Source organism: Amia ocellicauda, chromosome 14 (assembly GCF_036373705.1).
Source record: "Amia ocellicauda isolate fAmiCal2 chromosome 14, fAmiCal2.hap1, whole genome shotgun sequence".
NCBI lineage: Eukaryota > Metazoa > Chordata > Actinopteri > Amiiformes > Amiidae > Amia > Amia ocellicauda.
In genome coordinates, this window is record NC_089863.1 from 21,571,480 (window position 1) to 21,590,912 (window position 19,433).

Here is a 19,433-nt window from a genome sequence, read left to right on the forward strand (position 1 = left end):
CCCAGTCCTGTTTATTATAACAACAAGCACAGTGTGCGGACCGCCGGCGCCGCGTCGCTGCATTGCGCTCCATCCCTGAGAGAGACGGGAGGCGGGAAGGTCCGCTATTCCCGACGTCATCATAGTTACACCACTCCTCCTCCTCCTCCCTCCCTCCCTCTCTCTCTCTCTCTCTCTCCCCCCAGTCACAGAGTCAGGACCGTGGATTCGCACTGGGCCCGACACGGAGCGGCTCCACTCGACTCGCCCACTTCATCTCCCCCTCTTCATCACTTTATAATCTTCATCACCCTCCCCCTCACCCTCCGCTTTCTCCCCGTCATCCCTCCCGGAGTCCCAGCGGCGTGGCGGACGGGGCGGGCAGCGGCGCGGCGTGGACCGGACCGATCACGCAGGGCAGAGAGACCCGCGGCACAGGCCGCCCTGCGAGGAGAGAGAGAGGAAGCGGGCACTGAACCCGGAACCAGCGGGCAGACGAGCCGAGACGACGGGAGGAAGAGCAGACTCGTCTCGTCCTTCCCCTCCCCCTCCATCGCCGATAACCACCGTCCTCCGTGGGTAGCGGCCCCGGGGGTTGGCCCACAATACAGCAGCATCCGGCCGGCACGTCGGACCGGACTTCGGGACTGGTGTCGGGCAGGGGAGATAGGGAGAGCCGGACTCGTTTTCTGGCCTGTGCCCGGGCGGCGGACCCCCAAACTCTGAGGTGAGACGGTGACGTCAGCGGTGTTTTCAGTGCGGTGCGCTGCGGGATGTTGTGTAGCGTGTTGTGTGTCGAGCTGTAGGTGGGCCTCCCTCTTGTGTGTGTGGATATTATATACCAGTGCCGAGCCCTGCTCATGCAAATACACACTGCGCACACAGAGAGGAAACCACTTACCTGGGAGCACTGCTTTGTTTGTCTCTAATTGTGTTTATGCTTATTTTACTAATGAAGAGGTGCTACCCGAGATAGCAGTGTGTGTGTGTCTATCTATCCAATGCATGCACAACTTCATACTGATAATAACAAACCATCACACACACACCAGCTGTCAGGATATGGCCAGTCCGTTGAATTGGTGTTTTGGGGGGTTGGTTTGTTAATTGCAGTTTGGTTGTCTCCTGGTGGAGTGCGTTGGGGTCACGTTGGGTAGAACACTGTGGGAGGTTCTTGACCCTGTGACTGGCCATGCTCTTCCTCTGTGGTCAACCAGAGGAGTGTGTGTGTGTGTGTGTGTGTGTGTGTGTGTGTTGGTGGGGGGGTGGTACTAATCAGGACAGGACTTACGACATATAACACACACACATGCTCATATCACCTAGATATCACGTATCTATACAGACATTGTGTACATGCACTCATTGACTCACACGTGCATCAAATTGCACACACACAAACTCAGTCATACATATAGACCGAGAGACACTTACAAACACGCATACATGGATACACAGGGACACAGAGAGAGAGAGAGAGAGAGAGAGAGAGAGAGAGAGACACACACACACACACACACACACACACACATGTTTATATACACACATACACACACACCGACACTCCCACACATGTAAACAAAGACAGACATGCACACGCTCCACACCCTCGGGACCACAAACTCTGGCTCTAGGAACTAATAATAATAATAATAATAATAATAATAATAATTGAGGAAAGCCAGTATAAGTTACATGAAATCGATATGCTCCACACTGTGCTGACGGGAGGCCAAGGAAGTGTGTGTGTGAGTGTGAGTGTGAGTGTGTGTGTTTGTTTGTACAGAGAGAACGTGACAGACAAAGGTCAGTTCTCTCTCTACCATTTCTCCAGAGAGAAGGGGGGGGAAACGATGCAGACGCAGCCGGTATGTTTGTGGACAGATAGGCGGATTACATCTGTGTGTACCGGCTCTTGTGCAGTGAAACGACAAGTGTTTACGTGTTTATTGCGTGTCAGTCTGATGATGATTATCGGTGGGCTTTATGTTGATATCCTGGGGGCTTTGCTGCTCTCTCAATTCATTGTTTTTTCAATTTAAGGCACTTAATTGGCCCGACTAACCAACGCCACACTCGGGTCGTCATGGGGATGGTTGGCACCGGGTGTCATGCTCTCTGGACCTGGGGTCCTCAGGGTCCGTGCTCCGGGGGGGGCAGGCGCAGGGCATGTTTTCTCCTCTTTCTCATCCTTTCGGTTTGGTTCTAAGGAGGTGCCACGGCTGCTGCTGTTTTGATAGTAGCTGGCCATTTACAAAGCTATTTCAGTGTCGGTATTAAGAGAGAGAACTGCAGGCTTACCTCTCTGTGGTTTTCTTTTCCTCTTTTCTGCTGTTTCCTGTCTTTGGGATCTTCTTTTTTTGGTGTTTTTGTAATGTTTCACAATTTTGTTTATTCTTCCTTAGTTAAGTATAACTAACTTTTTTGTCGTTCATTTGGCATTTTATTTCACCCAGAAACAATATAGAATGAACATATTTTAGGGGCTCATTTTTAGTTACGGCTGCTCTCCCTCTCTCTTTCTTTCTCTCTCCCTCTTCTCTCTTTCCCTCTTCTCTGCTCCCTCCCTCCCTCCCTCTCTCTCTCTCTCTCTCTCTCTGTCTTCACTTCACTCGACACCCACACGCATGCTGCCCGACCCTGCGCACAAACAGGCCCCCCATTCAGCAGACAGACACGCCCACAGCGTCCACCCCAGGACAATATCAACATTTACAGCGTGAAGGCATTCATAAAGAGAGTCACAACTCTCTCTCTCTCTCTCTTTTCCTTCTCGCTCTTTCTCCGTCCCTCCTACACTCTATCTGTCCGCCAGGCGCGCGTCATCTTTTTTTTTTTTTTTGGCCTAAAAAGTAAACGTGCTGCTATGTGTTCCAGGGGATACAGCCAGGCCCTGCGTTCCCGAGAGAGGGAGAGGGAGAGAGAGATAATGAACATGCCTCCAGTGTTGTGTAGAGCCGTGCACAGCGGCCTGTGTGCAGGAGGAACCCGTATTGTGCATACCGGCTGGGTGTGCCTGAGTCAGGTTAACTGTAATAGGAGCAAGAGACAATGAGACATGCCAGCCTATCCCTCTCTCTCTACTTCTTTTTTTTTTCTTGTTCTTCCTCTATTTATCTTGCTGTCCCCTTCTCTCTCTCTCTTAAGTTCAAAATAAACTTTATTGTCATGACCAGCTGACAAAGCATCAACAGACACAGTGAGGAGAACAGAATCAACACAATAACAAAGTAAAATTAAAGATTTAAATAGCTTTACAGATTTGACTCCCTCTCCATTTACATTCTCTCTCTCTCTCTCTCTCTCTCTCTCTCTCTCGTAGTTCGTTGATGTTATGCAGCTGTGTCACTTCCCTTGTAATTCAGTCTCTTAATCCGAGACATTATGTGTGGGAGGGGGTGCCGTGTCTGTGTGTGTCGACGAGGCTGTGTGTGTGTTACTGTGTTGTTGGCATGTTGTGCGGAGAGAGAGAGAGAGAGAGGGGGCAGTCATTTGAATGGGTATGGTTGGGGGGAGGGTGGAGTGCAAGAAGAGCTGCTGAATTTAGTTGCTCAAGTTTGTGAGTCACTGTCCGGTTACACACACCCTCTCCCTCGCTCCCTCTCTCTCTCAGTTCAATTCAAGCTTTATTGGCATGACTTTTGTATACACGTATTGCCAAAGCATGTGATATAATTGATATGTATAGACAAGAAAATGTAAAACTAAAAAAGAAAGAATAAATTAGTAAATAATAAAGAAAATCATTGATAATAGAATGATTAGGTCAATTTCAATAAATAAAAGTAATATATCATAATAAATAGTAATATTTAGAAAAACAAAAAAGAGAATACTATACATCAATAAAACATTCTTCATTTCCTCTTATACACTCTCTCAACACCCTCTCTCCCTCTCCCTCTCCCTCTAATACTCATGCAAGCTCACACAAACGCACACAAACTCATGTGTGTAGCTGTCCCTATGCACAGGGGTGGGGGGGGCAGGTTTAGTAAGAGCATCTTGTGCAATAGCAGGAGGAAACAGAGAGAGAGAGAGAGAGAGAGAGAGAGAGAGAGAGAGAGAGAGAGAGAGAGGGGGGAGGGGGGAGCTCATGCTACAGTGACTCCAGGTGGCCTGAATCAGTTGCCGCCAGTTGTGTTTAGTGTTGTTCTTCCTGGGTCGTCTGGAGATTCAGAGGAGCTGTTGTGTCATCAGAGACACAAGTCCAGTCCAGCAGGGTCATCTGTGTCCCATTGCCAGCACAGCTTCCCGTCTCCCCTCTGCAGTCTGGAGCCTGGGGGGTGTGGGGGTGTAGACACTAATTAGAAGGCGGGTCTGTGGTGCAGCTGTGAGAACAGGAGGGCTCTCCTCTTGGTTTATAATTAGAAGGGTTTTGAAGTTGAGTGGTGCAATTCAGATCAACCACACGGTCACCCCCCCATTCCCACACTCGGAGTGGTCTGTGGCGCTGTGGGGTGCTGGGCGTTTGAAGTGGCCAGCCCTGCCGGCTCCAGTCCGAGTTATTTTGGTCTGCTGGGGGCAGGGTATGTGCAGGTCCAGCCCTGTCTCAGTCTCTGTTGGCGTGTTCACGTCCACTTCCGATCCATATCAAACTCATCGGTAGCATTTGATCCTGGCAGTGTGGAGTAGGGATGGGCAGTTCGGTTCTTCTTAGTGACTCGATTCATTTGATTCAGTTCAGTTTGGTGAATCAATTCATTTCGTTCATTTGATTCACTGATTCAGTGACTCGAACAAATGCACACCGAATCAGGATTGGTTAGATAGACTTGAACCGGAAAGAACGAGTCTTTCACAAACTGCACACCACAAAAGCCAGGAAAACTCTATATTTGAGTGGGTTAAATTCAATACAGTTGTGACAAATCTATATTTAAAGTCCTGTAGATAACAACAGTTTGAAGCATGAACATTATTTAGCCAACACAATGAATTAAATGTAATATATTGTTTTAATAATAATGTTAAATAAATGTCTTGCGCATAGGTGTATCTCAATTATTATTAATATTAATAATAATAATAATAATAATAATTGGTTATTTTGTTGATTTAACTCAAGATGACATAATAATTTATGCAAAATATTTTGTGTATAAAACATTACAAAAACAGACTTCATAGTGATTATTATATTTTTATTTGTTTGGCAGACGTACCCAATGAATACAAACTGTAATACACACACACACATTATGTACAGTATATAATATTGCATAAATGTCTAATCTCATTTTCTAACGGCGTAATCCGTGGCACTTGGTCTGGATAATGTGACGCCGTTTTGGCTCATAGTTACAGACTTATTTCTTATGCACTAAGCAAGAGGGAATTTAGAACCAACATTGGCACTCAGTGAGTTGTCAGGACGAACGAATCCGCCAGAATCGAGAGTCAGAGAGTCATTGAGCGCTGTCGAGGCGGGCCTCCGGCTCCTGAGCGCCGCTGCTGCTCACAGTGAATCAAAAGAGCCGATTCAATGCGTCACTGATCCGAGTCCCATCGTCACCAAAATGATTAGTTAAAAAAGAATGAATCATTCGCGAACTGCACATCACTAGTGTGGCGCTCGGCCGGCTCAAGTTCCAGCATGCACTGCGGTGGCGTGTGTTTTAGAAGCAGACGGCAAACAAACACCTTCACAGCAGTGGAGCAGATAGGAGAACACTTCCCTACTGCCCGTATTATAAATAAGATATTGTTAAAATTAACACTATAGGACTTATTTTATGTTGGCAAGAATATATAATTGTATTTTTTAGGCCTGTCCCGAAGGGTAGGAACACTTCGAAGCTTCGTTGGTGCTCATTTGCATATATATCGATGATGTCAGATTTGAATGAAAACCCTACTTTTTTTTTTGTACAGGTTATACATATAAACAGAATAAAACATCCAACTGTAGTATAACAAGTTATCTCGAACAGTAATAATGTTTTTATATTATTACATGCACATGTATAGGTATTGGTTTTATTTGCATGAAACATTTTAACGTTCCCAATCACCTTACTCATAATAAACTGTATGTGCAGTGACTTTGTAATTTGTATTTTATTCAATACAGAAAAAGTGTCTGACTCGATGTAAAATGCTAAATGAATAAACCCCAGTGTTCAGTAACATTAAGAAAGATAACTAGGCTATACTAAAAGTAGTAAATACTAAAGACACTAACCTTAACATTTGGGTTAACTATAATAAAGACTCCATTCTACAGTTCAGAGTTATATATTTTTTGGTATATTATTAATAATAATAATAAAAATAATAATGGATCGATTGCAACGAACTTGCAGAGTTAGCGGAACTGCGTACTAAACACTGATCATCTCCTAATAAATCATGCATAATATTTTAAAGTTAGTTGGGTAAATGATCCCGGAGATTGATTGTCCCTCTGTGATAACAATTTTCAGTTGCACAGCTTACATTAAGCTTTCTGGGGCTCTTCTGTGCATTTAGCAAAAAATTCCCAACCGCAGAAGTTGTACATTTCCATTATATATAACAACCTGCTGTAAAGATGACAGATAAAGAAACAATAACTCAGAGTGGTCCACATGCATGCTGGCTGATGGGGATAGTGCACTTTCAGAAGAAGAAAACCGTATATAAATGTAATCGTATATTCTCAAAATACATTGTTTAAATGTAATCTGGTCCAAAGCCTGCTGACATGACAGTGGAATTTGAGGGACTTTTTATGACTGTTTTGAACTGTTATATCCATCGTAGTATACACATCTAATGTTTTAATTTAGGTAGTGCGACATCAGAAGTGTGGTTTAGTGTTGTAACTCTCGCTGGGGTTTCCAAGCAGCCGACCCAACTCATCATTGCGGTCCAACAGCAACTCGTTGTATTGGTTATTACTGCAGCTTACAGGTCTCGGGGACTGAACTCACTCACTCACTCATACTGACTCGTTCTTCTGCCTCCCTTCACCTGTTATCCCCTCTCCCCGCGCTCCTCCCCACCGCACCGCCCTCACCCCATCAACCGTTTATTGGGTGCGGTGGTGCGCTCCAGTATTCAAACATAGTCCATTTCTTTTAAGAAGAGAAAAATAATTAGATGTGATTGTCACGTGGCGAACATTCGAATGTTCGTAAAAACCTCAGAATGTCTGGAGACCGAACGAACCTTCGAACGTTCGAACCTTTGATGATGGCCCTGTTTGCATTGGTTGCAAAAATATGAAAGTGCGTTGGTTTTACTTGTTATAATAATTCGTAATGAGATGGACTGTTTTTGATATAGCTCTGTGTTAAAGGACTTATTTAATATTTACATATAATGAAGTTTGGACTCACGTGTTATTGCGTGTGCGAGGACCCCTGTGGTGGTTGACCAATGATTCTGATCAAATGTACCAAATAATTTGAGCTGGATCAGAAATGGTGTGTAAAAGCGCTTTGTTGTGTAATCAGGGTGTGTGTGTTAGAGCCCGACTGATACAGGTTTTTTGGGTCCAATACTGATAATTGGGAAGCAAAATTTCCCGATTACCGATGTATCTGCCAATTATTTACTTTTTTGTTCACATGCAAAACGGACATTTTCTAGCATGGATCCCTCAAATCTCTCCATGTCAGAGAAATTGTCAAATATGCCATGAAGGCAGGATTTTTACATAATAAACTTAACATAAATTACATCAATAACATCCACAAATCAAACATTGTATTTTTTTTAAATACATTAGAATAAGGGAGAGTAAAGGAGAAAATTAAACGTATGCATGTTCTATACATTAGAACAAAGACCAAGGTATGTGAGCAATTTCACACACAAATAGACAAATGTTCTATACATTAGAGCAAATACTATGGTAGTGGTAATTGCTGGTCTAGATTATATTTGTATTTTACACGCGTCAGGTTTTCTCAGGTCTCAAGTCCTGCTCGGTACTCCATACTGCTGATCATACAGGGGCAGGTTATAGCGCAGACAGCACAACACAGCTGTATTTGTTTAAAAACATGCATTTAAAAATGCCCTCAATTGTAACATATTTAATATATATGTTAAGCGTATGCAATATGAATCACAGCCAAAAGACGATGCAGGATTTGAAATAGTTTTATAAATACCATGTATAGTTTCAGTTTTATCCAACATTGTCTGAGAGATGCATTTTTCGTAAATTTTCTTTAGTTGTTTTACTGTGATCTGAGCATGCTTGTCATTTGGAGACAGTTTTTGTCTGCGGATATCCAGTCAACATTTTCAGCAAATATTTCCTGTTTTTCTGTATTTTAATTAATTAAGCGATTTAATTAACTTTTCAGTAAAAATGTGCCATAGAATACATTAATCTTCAGTCATGATGAAAATAATCAAAACCGTGGGTACTCAAATGCAGCACAGCCTTCAAAAACACTTTCTATTGGTTATGAGGGTTTTAGTAAAACACATGTTTATTAGTTTGAGCCCTGTGTTTCTCAGTGGGGGTGTTTGTTACACCACGGTGCACCGCCGCACATGAGAATCAGTGTCGTAAGATCCCAGTGGAAACTAAAGCACCATAACTACGTTAAAAAATAATGGTAAATAATTATAATAATGACTGTAAAACCAAATAAATGTGTTTATTTGTCTGAATTCTGACTAAGGATTTTATGGTAATTTGAAAAAATATTTAGCCAATGGGTTGAGAAAATATATTGGTGGTATATCGGTGGAATATGTGCTGATACTGATATTGCTGTAAAAGGCCAATAATATCGGTGCTCCGATAGATCTGTCGGGCCCTGGTGTGTGTGGTGTGTGATGAGACCGAATAGTCGACAATGTAACTATTCCTTAAAGATGGTCACTATGGACAAGTGAATCCAACATTTGAGAGATACAAAAAAATAGTATATATTGATTTGATTTTAAAGCCTGTACAGTTGATTGGCTCTCTATGTAGCTGTAATGAAGATTGATGGGAGGGTGGGATTTTCTATTTCTTATCTGTGATTGGCTAAACTAGAACATACAGACATTATGGTCACGTTCATCCTGTGCGGCTCCACCAATGGGATTGGTGGGATTCTGCAAATATGTGCGTATCTGTGGAAATAATACATACAAAGTAAATGAAAACACTGTTTAGTGTATAGTATGTGCAGTGCAATTAAACTACCACAAATCTACAACTGGTGTGTTAACCCACCTAAAAGCCGCTTCTGCGACACTAGCAATGACAGAAAGCCAGCTGTTGCTATTTATTCTGTATTCACTGCAACTCGAACGCACAGGTGTGTTTCTGAACACAGACCGACAGTCTGTGTTGAGTGTGGTTTGGAAACGTGGAAAAGTACATTGTTTAGTTAAGTATACCGTATAAATTAGATAGTCTAATACATTTTGGATTTTGCTGTTTTTACAGGAAAACATTGCCACAAGGTCATTAATGTTCAGGCATTTTCGTTGCAGCTAACATTGCTAAACTATTATTGAATGGAAACTAATACAAATTGAAAAACATTTTAGTCTGTCACTTACGGCTGTTATTGCAAAATATTCCTTTGTCAACAAATATTCACAACCTTTATAGTTACCACTCTGACATGAGATGATTATTGCTGCTGTTATTATGCCATTTCCATACGTCTTCTAATAGGAAGGTATTTTTACACAGACTAATGTTTATTTAACAAACTTGTGTTAGATAAGAATTTTAAAATAAAGTTCACAACTTTTTCCAATTGCAAACATGTCACATTTTGAATGGGTCGGCGGGGGGACAGGCGATTATTTGAATAGTCGTGGACAACAGCTGTGGAATTATCGATAATATTTGTCACGCACATCCCTAGTTAGTGTATGTGTGAGAGTGCATATGTAATGTTAGTGAGTGTTTAGTGTGTGTGGTGTTGAAGTCTCTCTGAGCAGAGTCCACAGACTTGGTGAGTTGGCACTTTTTCCGCAATCATAAACACTGAGTGACTGACAGAGCTCAGCCAGGAACCTGACGCACAGGCAGTGTTTCAGCCAGCCAGCCAGGCAGGCAGGCAGGCAGGCAGTGTGTCAGTCATTGTGTCCTTCTGTCTGTCTGTCTCTCACACTCTCTCTCTCTCTCTCTCTCTCTCTCTCTCTCAGTGATGTTGCAGGTTGTGTACGAGTGGTTCTGGTGGGACCGGCTCTGGCTGCCCTACAACCTGACCTGGTCGGACCTGCAGGATCGCGATGGCCGCGTCTATGCCAAGGCCACCGACCTGTGGGTGACCCTGCCGCTCGCCCTGCTCTTCATGGTCATCCGCCAGCTGTTTGAGCGGTGAGTCTGGGGCCGTGGCAGCGCCCCCTGCGACCATGAGGGGAAGTGCGGCCTTGAAGTCTCTCTCTCTTGAAGACTTCTCTCTCTCTCTCTCTCAATGCTGATCCATGTCTGCCCCCCCCAGGTATTTGGCCACGCCCCTGGCCAGTTTGCTGGGGGTGCGAGAGACGGTGCGGCCCAGAGCCAACCACAACCCCACACTGGAGAGCTTCTACAACAGCAGCGCCAAGCACCCCAAACAGGTCAGCCCTGACACACTCACCCATTCGTCCGCACACAAACACACGTAGACACACACACCCACACCAATCCATCCCTACTTAAACACACGCACCCCTTCCCCCACTTCACACACACACACACAACCTCTCCACACAAATGCACACACCCTGCCCACAAAAACACACATACAAATCCCCCACTCCCCACTCACACACACACCCCTCCCCACTTAAACACACACCCAACCCCCCCACACACAAACACACAGGTTTGGAAACCTTTAGACAAGCCGTTCTCTTCTAACAGAGTGATGTGGAGAGCTTGTCCAGGCAGACGGGCTGCTCTGTGCGTCAGGTCCAGCGCTGGTTCCGGCGCCGGAGGAACCAGGACCGGCCCAGCCTGCTCAAGAAGTTCCGGGAGGCCAGGTAGGCCAGCGCCACTCAGCGTAACGCACCGCCCACGACATACCGGGTCACGGGACTGCACTGTACAACACTCCTGCCGCTCACAGCCACACGCCACCGCGGTGATACTGCATACACGGCACAGAAGGGACACAGCCATCAGAGCCACACATGTCCCACGAGCACATGCACCGCACTGCCGCACCACAGCAGCACAGCACAGGGTGCAGTGCAGTCCCACACACATCTGTGTTGTCAGTGGTCAGTGTGTAGTGCTTGTGTCAGTAGTGTCTGTCAGTACATGTACATCTGTCTGTATCTGTGTGTGTAAGTGTTTGATTCGAGTCAGTGAGTATGTGCATGTCTGTGTCTGCGTGTGTCTGTGTGTGTTGTGACATTACCTCTGAAACAGTCTTTTGTTTGCTTGTGAACAACAGAGTCACTGTTCATTCAGCATTACAATCTGGCTCCCTCCCTCCCTCCTCTGTCAAGGCAGTGTGTGTGTGTGTGTGTGTGAAACTGTGTCTGCAGTGTGTGTGTGTGTGTGTGTATGAGAGAAACTGTGTGTCCACAGTGTGTGTTGAGACCGTGTGCTTCTCTTCCAGTTGGAGATTTACCTTTTACCTTCTTGCTTTCATTGCTGGCCTGGCGGCGCTGATCGATGTGAGTATTCCTCTCCTCCCTCTCTCCCTCCCTCCCTCTATCCTCCTCTCCCTCCCCCTCTCAGCCTCTTGTTTCACTCTTCTCTGTGTCTCTACTGTACCTCTTCCTCAGCCATCCTCTCCCTCCCTCTCATCCTCCGATTTTAATAAAATGAACAAAAAACAGAAATACAATCGTTCACAAGTTGTGCTGATATCTCTCTCTCTCTCTTTCTCTCTCGTGTGTTTCAGAAACCATGGTTTTATGACCTGAAGGAGGTTTGGAAAGGATTCCCCACTCTGGTTTGTTTATAATTATTATTGCAAATACTTATTATTAGTAGTAGTGCTGTTATTTACGTGTTGATATCCATATTGTTAAATCTCCTTTTTCCCCTCCTCCACTCTTGCCACCCCTTCCCTCTCTCCTCGCCTCTCCAGACGATGCTGCCCTCTCAGTATTGGTATTATATGATTGAGCTGGGATTCTACTGGTCTCTGCTGTTCAGTGTGGCATCTGACGTCAAGAGGAAAGTGAGTCTTGATCCCCCCCTTCGGTGTGTGTGTGTGTGTGTCAGTAAACAGGAAAAAAGTATCTGATCAAGAGTTTTAACCACTTTCTCTCTCTGTCTATCTCCCTCTCTCTCTCTCTCTCAGGACTTTAATGAGCAGATCGTCCACCATGTTGCCACTATAATCCTGATCAGTTTCTCTTGGTGTGTGAATTACATCCGTGCCGGCACTCTCATCATGTTTGTGCACGACTCCTCGGACTACCTGCTGGAGGTACGGACACACTGACGCACTGACCGATTGACGGAAAGCACGCACTGATGGACTAATGCAATGACTGACGCACTGACCGTCTCCCTCTCTCTCAGTCTGCAAAGATGTTCAACTACGCCGGCTGGAAGAACACCTGTAATGCCATCTTCATCGTCTTCGCCGCCATCTTCATCTTCACACGCCTGGTCATCTTCCCCTTCTGGTGAGACGCGCACAACACCAGACACAAGACACCGCTCGCACAACACAAACACACACAAAACACACTACATACCCTGTACACATTGACGCACACTGCACGCACTACACACTGTACACCCCTCTCCCGGACACTGTACTGTACATGGGTGTCAGTGTGTATAACTCTCTCTCTCTCTCTCTCTCTCTCTCTCTCAGGATACTGTACTGTACGTGGGTGTACCCAGTCCAGCTGTACCCGCCCTTCTTCGGGTACTACTTCTTCAACGGGCTGCTGCTGGTGCTGCAGGGGCTGCATGTGTTCTGGGCCGTCCTCATCCTGCGCATGGCCGCCAAGTTCCTCACCGGCAAGGTACCGGAGAGGGGGAGGAGACGGGCAGAGGGGTGGACGGGGTAGAAATGGGAAGGGGAGGGATAGAGGGAGGAGATCAGAGGTGGAGGAGCGATAGAGGGAGAAGGGGGAGGAGATTGTAGGGGGAGAGGGAGGGGCAGATGGGTCTAGTGCAGGGGTCTCAAACTCAGTTCCTGGAGGGCTGTGTGTATGATGCTGGTTTTTGTTCCAACAGAGTCCTCAATTACTTAATTGGTCTAATTGTTTAATTGGCTAGATACATTTCAACACCTATCCAGGCCTCGGGATATTTTATAAGCAACTGTACCTTGAATCAAATGCACTTTTAGACCATCAACTGTAAAATACCTTGCAATATATTTTTTAAATGTATCAAACTAGAATGCTAAATTTCCTGGAGAAACTCTATCTGCATGTGACAGTATGTTTGAGTAGAGTACGCAGTATGTTTCACTGTACATGTAGCACTGTAGGAAGTACAAGATACTACAGTATACTATAGTCAGATGTGGGTTTAGAGATTTTGTGGCCCTAGGCTATGCACAGTTTGAGGCCCCTCTTCACACAGAAAAAATAAACAAAATGCAGGTGACCTGAGGCTGGGCACACAGTGAATGCCAGTGTAAAGGCAATTAATGGTACTGATGTTACAGTGGTGAGAGCCTATAGCCTACTGGTAGACCAATGTAAACGGCACGAAAGACACCACCATAAATAATTTATAAACAGTACAGGCTGTGCTGTGGCACTGTACCATACTTTAAGGTGGCATCAGCCAATACAAGGCAAGAGCACTGTAACGGTATTAGGTCATTACAGAAGTAAGCCACGCAGAACTGCAGAAGTGTGTGCTACACAAACGCGGCAATACATCTAAAAATTGAGACTGTTGTGAGGTTGATGTAAAGCATTCAAAATATCCAACTTACCGATGATGTCATATTAGTGGATCTTTTTCCTGCTTTTCTTTGAAGCAAACTCACTGATTGATAAGGGTGACGTCCCTCTGACGCAGCAGATCCTGTTCAACAGACATCAGAGTCTGTGGTTCAGCCACAGTTCACCCACTGAGGTCCTGAGTTTGTTTGATCAATCCCAGCTTGAAAAAGACTCTCACCTCTTGCATTTGTGGCAGATAAAGTCAAATCTATTCTGAAAGCAATATCCACATGAGGGAAAACAGTATGACATCCCTTATCCTTAAATGAACATATTCCGTGGTGACTGGGCAGTGCACAAACTGAAGGAGTTCCTCAGGAAAACAGTGGATTTTACTAATGTTTCACGGTCTCACAATGAAGATCTTACAGTCGATCGCTGCTTCCACATCGTTTCCAAACAAAGTATTACTTCCTCCCGGCTTTTTCTTTAAAATAATTCTGACCTGTCAAAGGCTCTCTGGACTGTCACTCAGCTTAGTCCCGCCCTCAAGCAGAGGTACATGAGTCAATCAGTGAAGCGAAGTTTTGGAACAGAACTGCTACAGGGGGCAGAACGTATCTGATGCGTCTGATTGGTTACTTGCCTTTAGGAGGCGGGACATACATGACATGAGTTTTGACAGGTTTGTAATCTTGGAGACGGCTCTGCCCCACGTCTTGTCATCCTGTGCGGTTGCACACACTCGCTCAATAGGCGAGCCGGCCCTGCCCACTCATTTTTGTAGACCCACGCAAGGTCAAACTTAGAAAAGACAGCATTGCCAGACATTTTCAACTAGGACTTGATAGTAATAATTTATGGCACAATAGGTGTGGGTTTATTTTCAGGAAAAAAGCTCAGAGAAACGTAATTACTAAACAACCAACATTATAATTAACATTTGTACTTCCCTTGCTGAGGCCCCCTGGTGGAGAGAGGCCCTAGGCTGCAGCCTTCATGGCCTGTGTGGTTAACATGGGCCAGACTGTAGTATAAAAGTGTAATATGGTATAAAATTGTATTACAGTATTTGTTGTAGTCTAGTATAATGTATTACTTTGTATTATTGTTATTACTATAGTATACAACAGTGTACCATAGTGTTTGTTGAACTGTAGTACATTACATGGTACTACAGTATTCAATAGTCTACTATAGTATAAAAATGTGCTATAGTATATCACAGGCTACTACAGTATATGGTACTATAATAGTATATTATGGTTTAAATCAGTGTACTACAGTATGTGTTGTAGGTTGTAGTAGTGAATCATATGGAATAATATTAATCGCTACTAAACCTCTATATATATGAATTTAATGTACTATAATTATTATTAGTAGTAGATGTGGTAGAAGCATTATCATCATCTGGCATTATAAGGGGAAAATGTATGGTAAATACTTTCTTAAAAGCATGTATAAATCATGGTCAAATCATACACAATACGCTATATTAGGCCAATAGGGAATGATCTGAGGTATGTATGGAATTTTTTCTGACATTTTCTAGCGCACAGTTGTGATAAGTGAATAATATGGTGCTAAATAATTGCAACTAAAGTCCTGTATATACAAATTTAATGTAGTATAGTTATTAGTAGTAGAAGAGGTATAAGTATTATACCCGGCCCTCAAGGAATTGAGGTTGAGACCCCTGGTATAGTGAGAGATGAGAGTAGAGAGAAGGAGGAGATCAGGGGGAGGAGGGATGGAGGATATGGGTCTAGTGAGAGATGAGAGTGGAGAGGGGGAAGGACACTTTTTCGATTTTTGATTTCTTAACACTTTCCTCTCTTCCCCCCCTTTCCGTCAGTTCGTGGAGGATGAGAGGAGCGACAGGGAGGAGACTGACAACTCGGAGGAGGAGGAGGAAGTCAAGAAAGAGCGCCTGGGCGTGGAGGGGGAGGGTGTGGGAGCGGGAGCGGTCAGCAGGGGGCAGAAGGGGCCCAAAAACGGGCCCATGAGGAACGGACATCCGTCCTACAACAACAACCACCATCGCAAGACTGAATAGGAGCGGCGGCCGAGCAGAAGCCGACCACACGCCAACCACATGCCTGGCCACACGCAACACCACAGGGCTGGGAGCGGAGAGAGGGAAAGAGAGAGGGAGGGAATGGGGTTGTTGTGGGCGCTGAGGACAGTGTTACTGCAGCCGCTGCCTGAGAAAGAGAGAGGGAGGAAGAGGAAGGGGTTAATTATACTGGCCCAGTGGGGGGGAGGGAGGGAGAGAGAGAGAGAGGGATGGATGGATGGATGGATGGAGAGAACAGGAGGAGGGACGGAGGCGTGTGAGAAGTGTGGTGTGATGGAAACCTGATTAGGCCGAAAGATTTTTATTCATGAGGATATGACTGACTGGAGAAACAGATACACAATCTCTGTCATACACATTCACACACACACACACACACACACATTCACACAAACATGCACGCATGCCCGCAAGCACTCGCACTCTCCTGCACATACAAAAGTCACATGTGCAAACCGTCACCCGGAAGGCGAGAGTCGGGTCGTAATCCATGTAGGTCGAGGAATGGCTCCCTGGCTGGTGGGTCTGTGTTTAGTATTTTAATTTCTGTAGTGTTATTTTATTTAATTTAGCAGCGGAGTGCGTGTGCGTGTGTGTGTGCGTGTGCTGGCCCAGGCCTGGAGCGAAACTAGTGCCATGCAGGGTAGTGCAGTCCAGACAACGGCTTGCTCTCCGCCCCCTCCTCCTATCCGCAGTGCCTCCATGTGTCTTGTGCAATAGATCTGTGGGATGTTTTTATTTTTGTTTTTGTTCTATTTTTTTTTTTCATTTTTAATCAAGTGCCTTAACAAAGCTGCCCTCTGCCTCTCCCTCTTCATTCATTCCTTCCCTCTCTCTCTCTCTCTCTCTCTCTCTCTCTCTCTCTCTCTCTCTCTCTCTCTCTCTGTGGAGGGAGGGGGTGGGAGTTTGACGCACAGTCCTACAAACCCCCCCCCACCCCCCCTTAAGTTGTATGAATAGCGTTTGATCGAGTTGAGCACAGGCTGTTACACAAGTCACTAATCGACTTACTCTTTGTCGAGCAGAATGTTTGTGTTGGGTTGTGAGGGAGGGGGTGGGGGGGGGTGTAGAGGGAGGCAAAAGTTTGACAGAGACCCCCAATCTGCAACCCGGCCCCCCCACCCCACCCCGCCGCACCGATCACCGTCAGTATTCACAAGCTAAAGGATTGCAATTTACCAATACTCCTGATCGTATGTAATAACCGTTGTTGCTTTATTATGTTCAGATTTTTATGTTTTTTGTTTTGTTCGTGTAGGCTTTGTGACAGTTGTGTGTCAGGCGCGGTGCTCAATGCACAACGGACCTGGAGCCCCGGGAGCGGGCCGGGGGAGGGGGAGGACACTTTGTTCTCGGACTTCAGGTGGCTTAAAAAAACACCCCGTACAGGACCGATCAAATGCCCCCGGCTGGCTCTCCCTCTCCCCTTGAGTGGTTTTCATTTAATTCCCCCCCCACTGTAAAAAAGAAAAGAAAAGCCAAAGAGAAGAGTTGTGGGGTGGGAGGGGACTGGCAGGAGTGATGCTCCAGTTCAGGGGAGCTGAGGGAGAGGGAGGAGGTTGGCAGAGAGCTGAGGAAATGAACTGGGACTAATTGACCAGTAATTGGAGAATGGAGCTCGTTAAGAACTGCTGGGGTCACTCAGTAATACACTGGTGCCTGAGAGCTGTACCCCTGGACCAGGCCTATCCCTAGAGAGAGAGAGACTCCTGCAGGTGCTAGGGGTTCCTCCCTACACACCTGAACACTGTGCCCTGGCGCCCTCTGTGTGCAGTACACAGGATCAATCCACTGATCACATCCCTTTGGTGTCAATCAGAGGGCTGCCTTAACTCCTCTCTCTCACTCTCTCTCTCTCTCCTCATGGCCACGACTGACCTCCTCCCTCCTTCCAGACGATGAAAGCTAACCCTTTCGTTTATTTTTTGTAATTTTTATGCTAATGAAAATAATTCAATACAGATGGTGTCACGTGTCTTCCTTGGATTGTGTGTGCTTCTGTGCATGCATGAGTGGTACTGGTGTGTGTGTGTGTGTGAGGGGTACAAGTATGTGTGTGAGTGAGTGGTACACGTGTGTGAGAGAGAGAGAGAGGGGTACAAGTGTGTGAGCAAGTGGTATTGAAGAGCTGCAGACAATGTGAAATGTATCTAGAACTATTAAATTTAGTTATTCGGTTCCTCCTGTCGACCCCTGCGCTGAAATAACATGAATTAATGAATGCCTGGTGGCCAGAATACAATACAAGTTCAAAGATCAATTCCCATCCCCTGATATGTGCTTCATCCCTCTTCTATCCTCCTCAGAGTCCATTGGAGTGACACTGCGTGTTCAGCTCCTACTTTCTCCTTAAGGTGCATATCAGTATATCTGTGTAAGTGCTTAATATGAGTATGTACGGCGGTTGTGTTGACAGGTGCGATTGTGGGTGTATATTACAATCCAGCATCTATCCGGCAGACCAGAGCATAGGCGACACGTTGGATAAGATTCATGTGAGACAATGGACAGACGGAAATAGATACAAATGTGAATAGAGATGAACAAAACACAAACGGAGAGTTCAGCAGCAGGCATTTGACTAACAGTCCACGAACTGACGAGAGCCGATCCTCCGTCCCATTCCCAGACACTATTTTCTAGGGCAGTTACTTTGTTCCCATGTCCACCTCGTATTGTCCTGCTTTTATTTCAGTCTTGTATCCTGCAAGGTTTTGTGAAGATCCTTCATCATGTTTTCTAGCAACTGTGCTAGAGCGACAGGGGTGTTGTCAGTGAGCAACTGTCCCTGCCACCATGGTGCAGCACCATGCCGGTGACAATTCTGCCTGCTATGCTTGGGTCCCCCAGGACCATAGTGTCAGGTACCTGTAGACATAATGGGCTTGGTAAGGCAGGTTAAAGGTCCGTACCTAAAAAGGGGTAAAGGAGTTAGGACGCACCGCTGTGTGCTGGACATCTGGACAGCCTCCATAGCGTCCCTCAAAGGTGTGACTGTGATGATAGTTGTGGATGTATCGATTATTGCACATCACAATATTTTATCATACTACTTGCCTTGCGTTACCAGTACTCGTATTTTTTTTGATTTCCCCTATGCTCCCTTTCCCCTGGCCCTTGACTGTGACCTGACACTCAGCGCACTCAGCTTTTACAATCCAGGATGTAAGACCTCATATATTGTATACACTTGTGTAAATTGGAAATTGAAAAATGTATTATGCTTTGAATTGCACTGTATTATGTAAATTTGAATTTGTAATGTTTTATACCTTGTACTGCACTGTATTTGTGCACTTTGTATTGTGCTTATATTTTGTAAGTCGCCCTGGATAAGGTCGTCTGCTAAGAAATAAATAATAATAGTAATAATAATTAGTTAGAAATGTTAGAGAAGAGTCAGCAGCAGTAAAGAAAGGAGTTGTACCCATATGAATATCCAACATGTCATCCTTCAACATATTCAACAAATCTCCATGTCACATGCCTGTCCATCAGATGTGGATTGTGTAATATTGTCAGTTATATCTGATTCTAAGAATTAATCTAAGTAATTTTGGAAAGCATCACCTGTCTTTTAAGTAGCGGTGAGTGCATGAGAAAGGCCTTGCACAGAGTG

At 45.2% G+C, this 19,433-nt stretch overlaps 1 protein-coding gene across 1 annotated transcript; it reads left to right on the forward strand.

Moving 5' to 3' along the window:
- The first annotated feature begins 156 nt into the window (after positions 1-156).
- cers2a (ceramide synthase 2a) lies at positions 157-17,775 on the forward strand. The gene is made up of 11 exons (XM_066721040.1): positions 157-706; positions 10,078-10,252; positions 10,377-10,494; positions 10,781-10,899; positions 11,484-11,541; positions 11,772-11,822; positions 11,961-12,053; positions 12,177-12,305; positions 12,401-12,507; positions 12,702-12,855; positions 15,593-17,775. The coding sequence occupies exons 2-11, from the start codon at positions 10,080-10,082 to the stop codon at positions 15,791-15,793; spliced, it is 1,203 nt and encodes a 400-aa protein (XP_066577137.1). The 5' UTR covers positions 157-706; positions 10,078-10,079; the 3' UTR covers positions 15,794-17,775.
- The last annotated feature ends 1,658 nt before the right edge of the window (positions 17,776-19,433 follow it).

What these genes read in the sequence shown, in the direction of transcription:
- cers2a (XM_066721040.1), top strand. Translation starts at nt 10,080, where the DNA reads ATGTTGCAGGTTGTGTACGAGTGGTTCTGGTGGGACCGGCTCTGGCTG. An exon ending in GCGCCAAGCACCCCAAACAG is followed by an intron (nt 10,495 to 10,780) that starts GTCAGCCCTGAC and finishes CTCTTCTAACAG; the next exon opens with AGTGATGTGGAGAGCTTGTC. An exon ending in GCCTGGCGGCGCTGATCGAT is followed by an intron (nt 11,542 to 11,771) that starts GTGAGTATTCCT and finishes CGTGTGTTTCAG; the next exon opens with AAACCATGGTTTTATGACCT.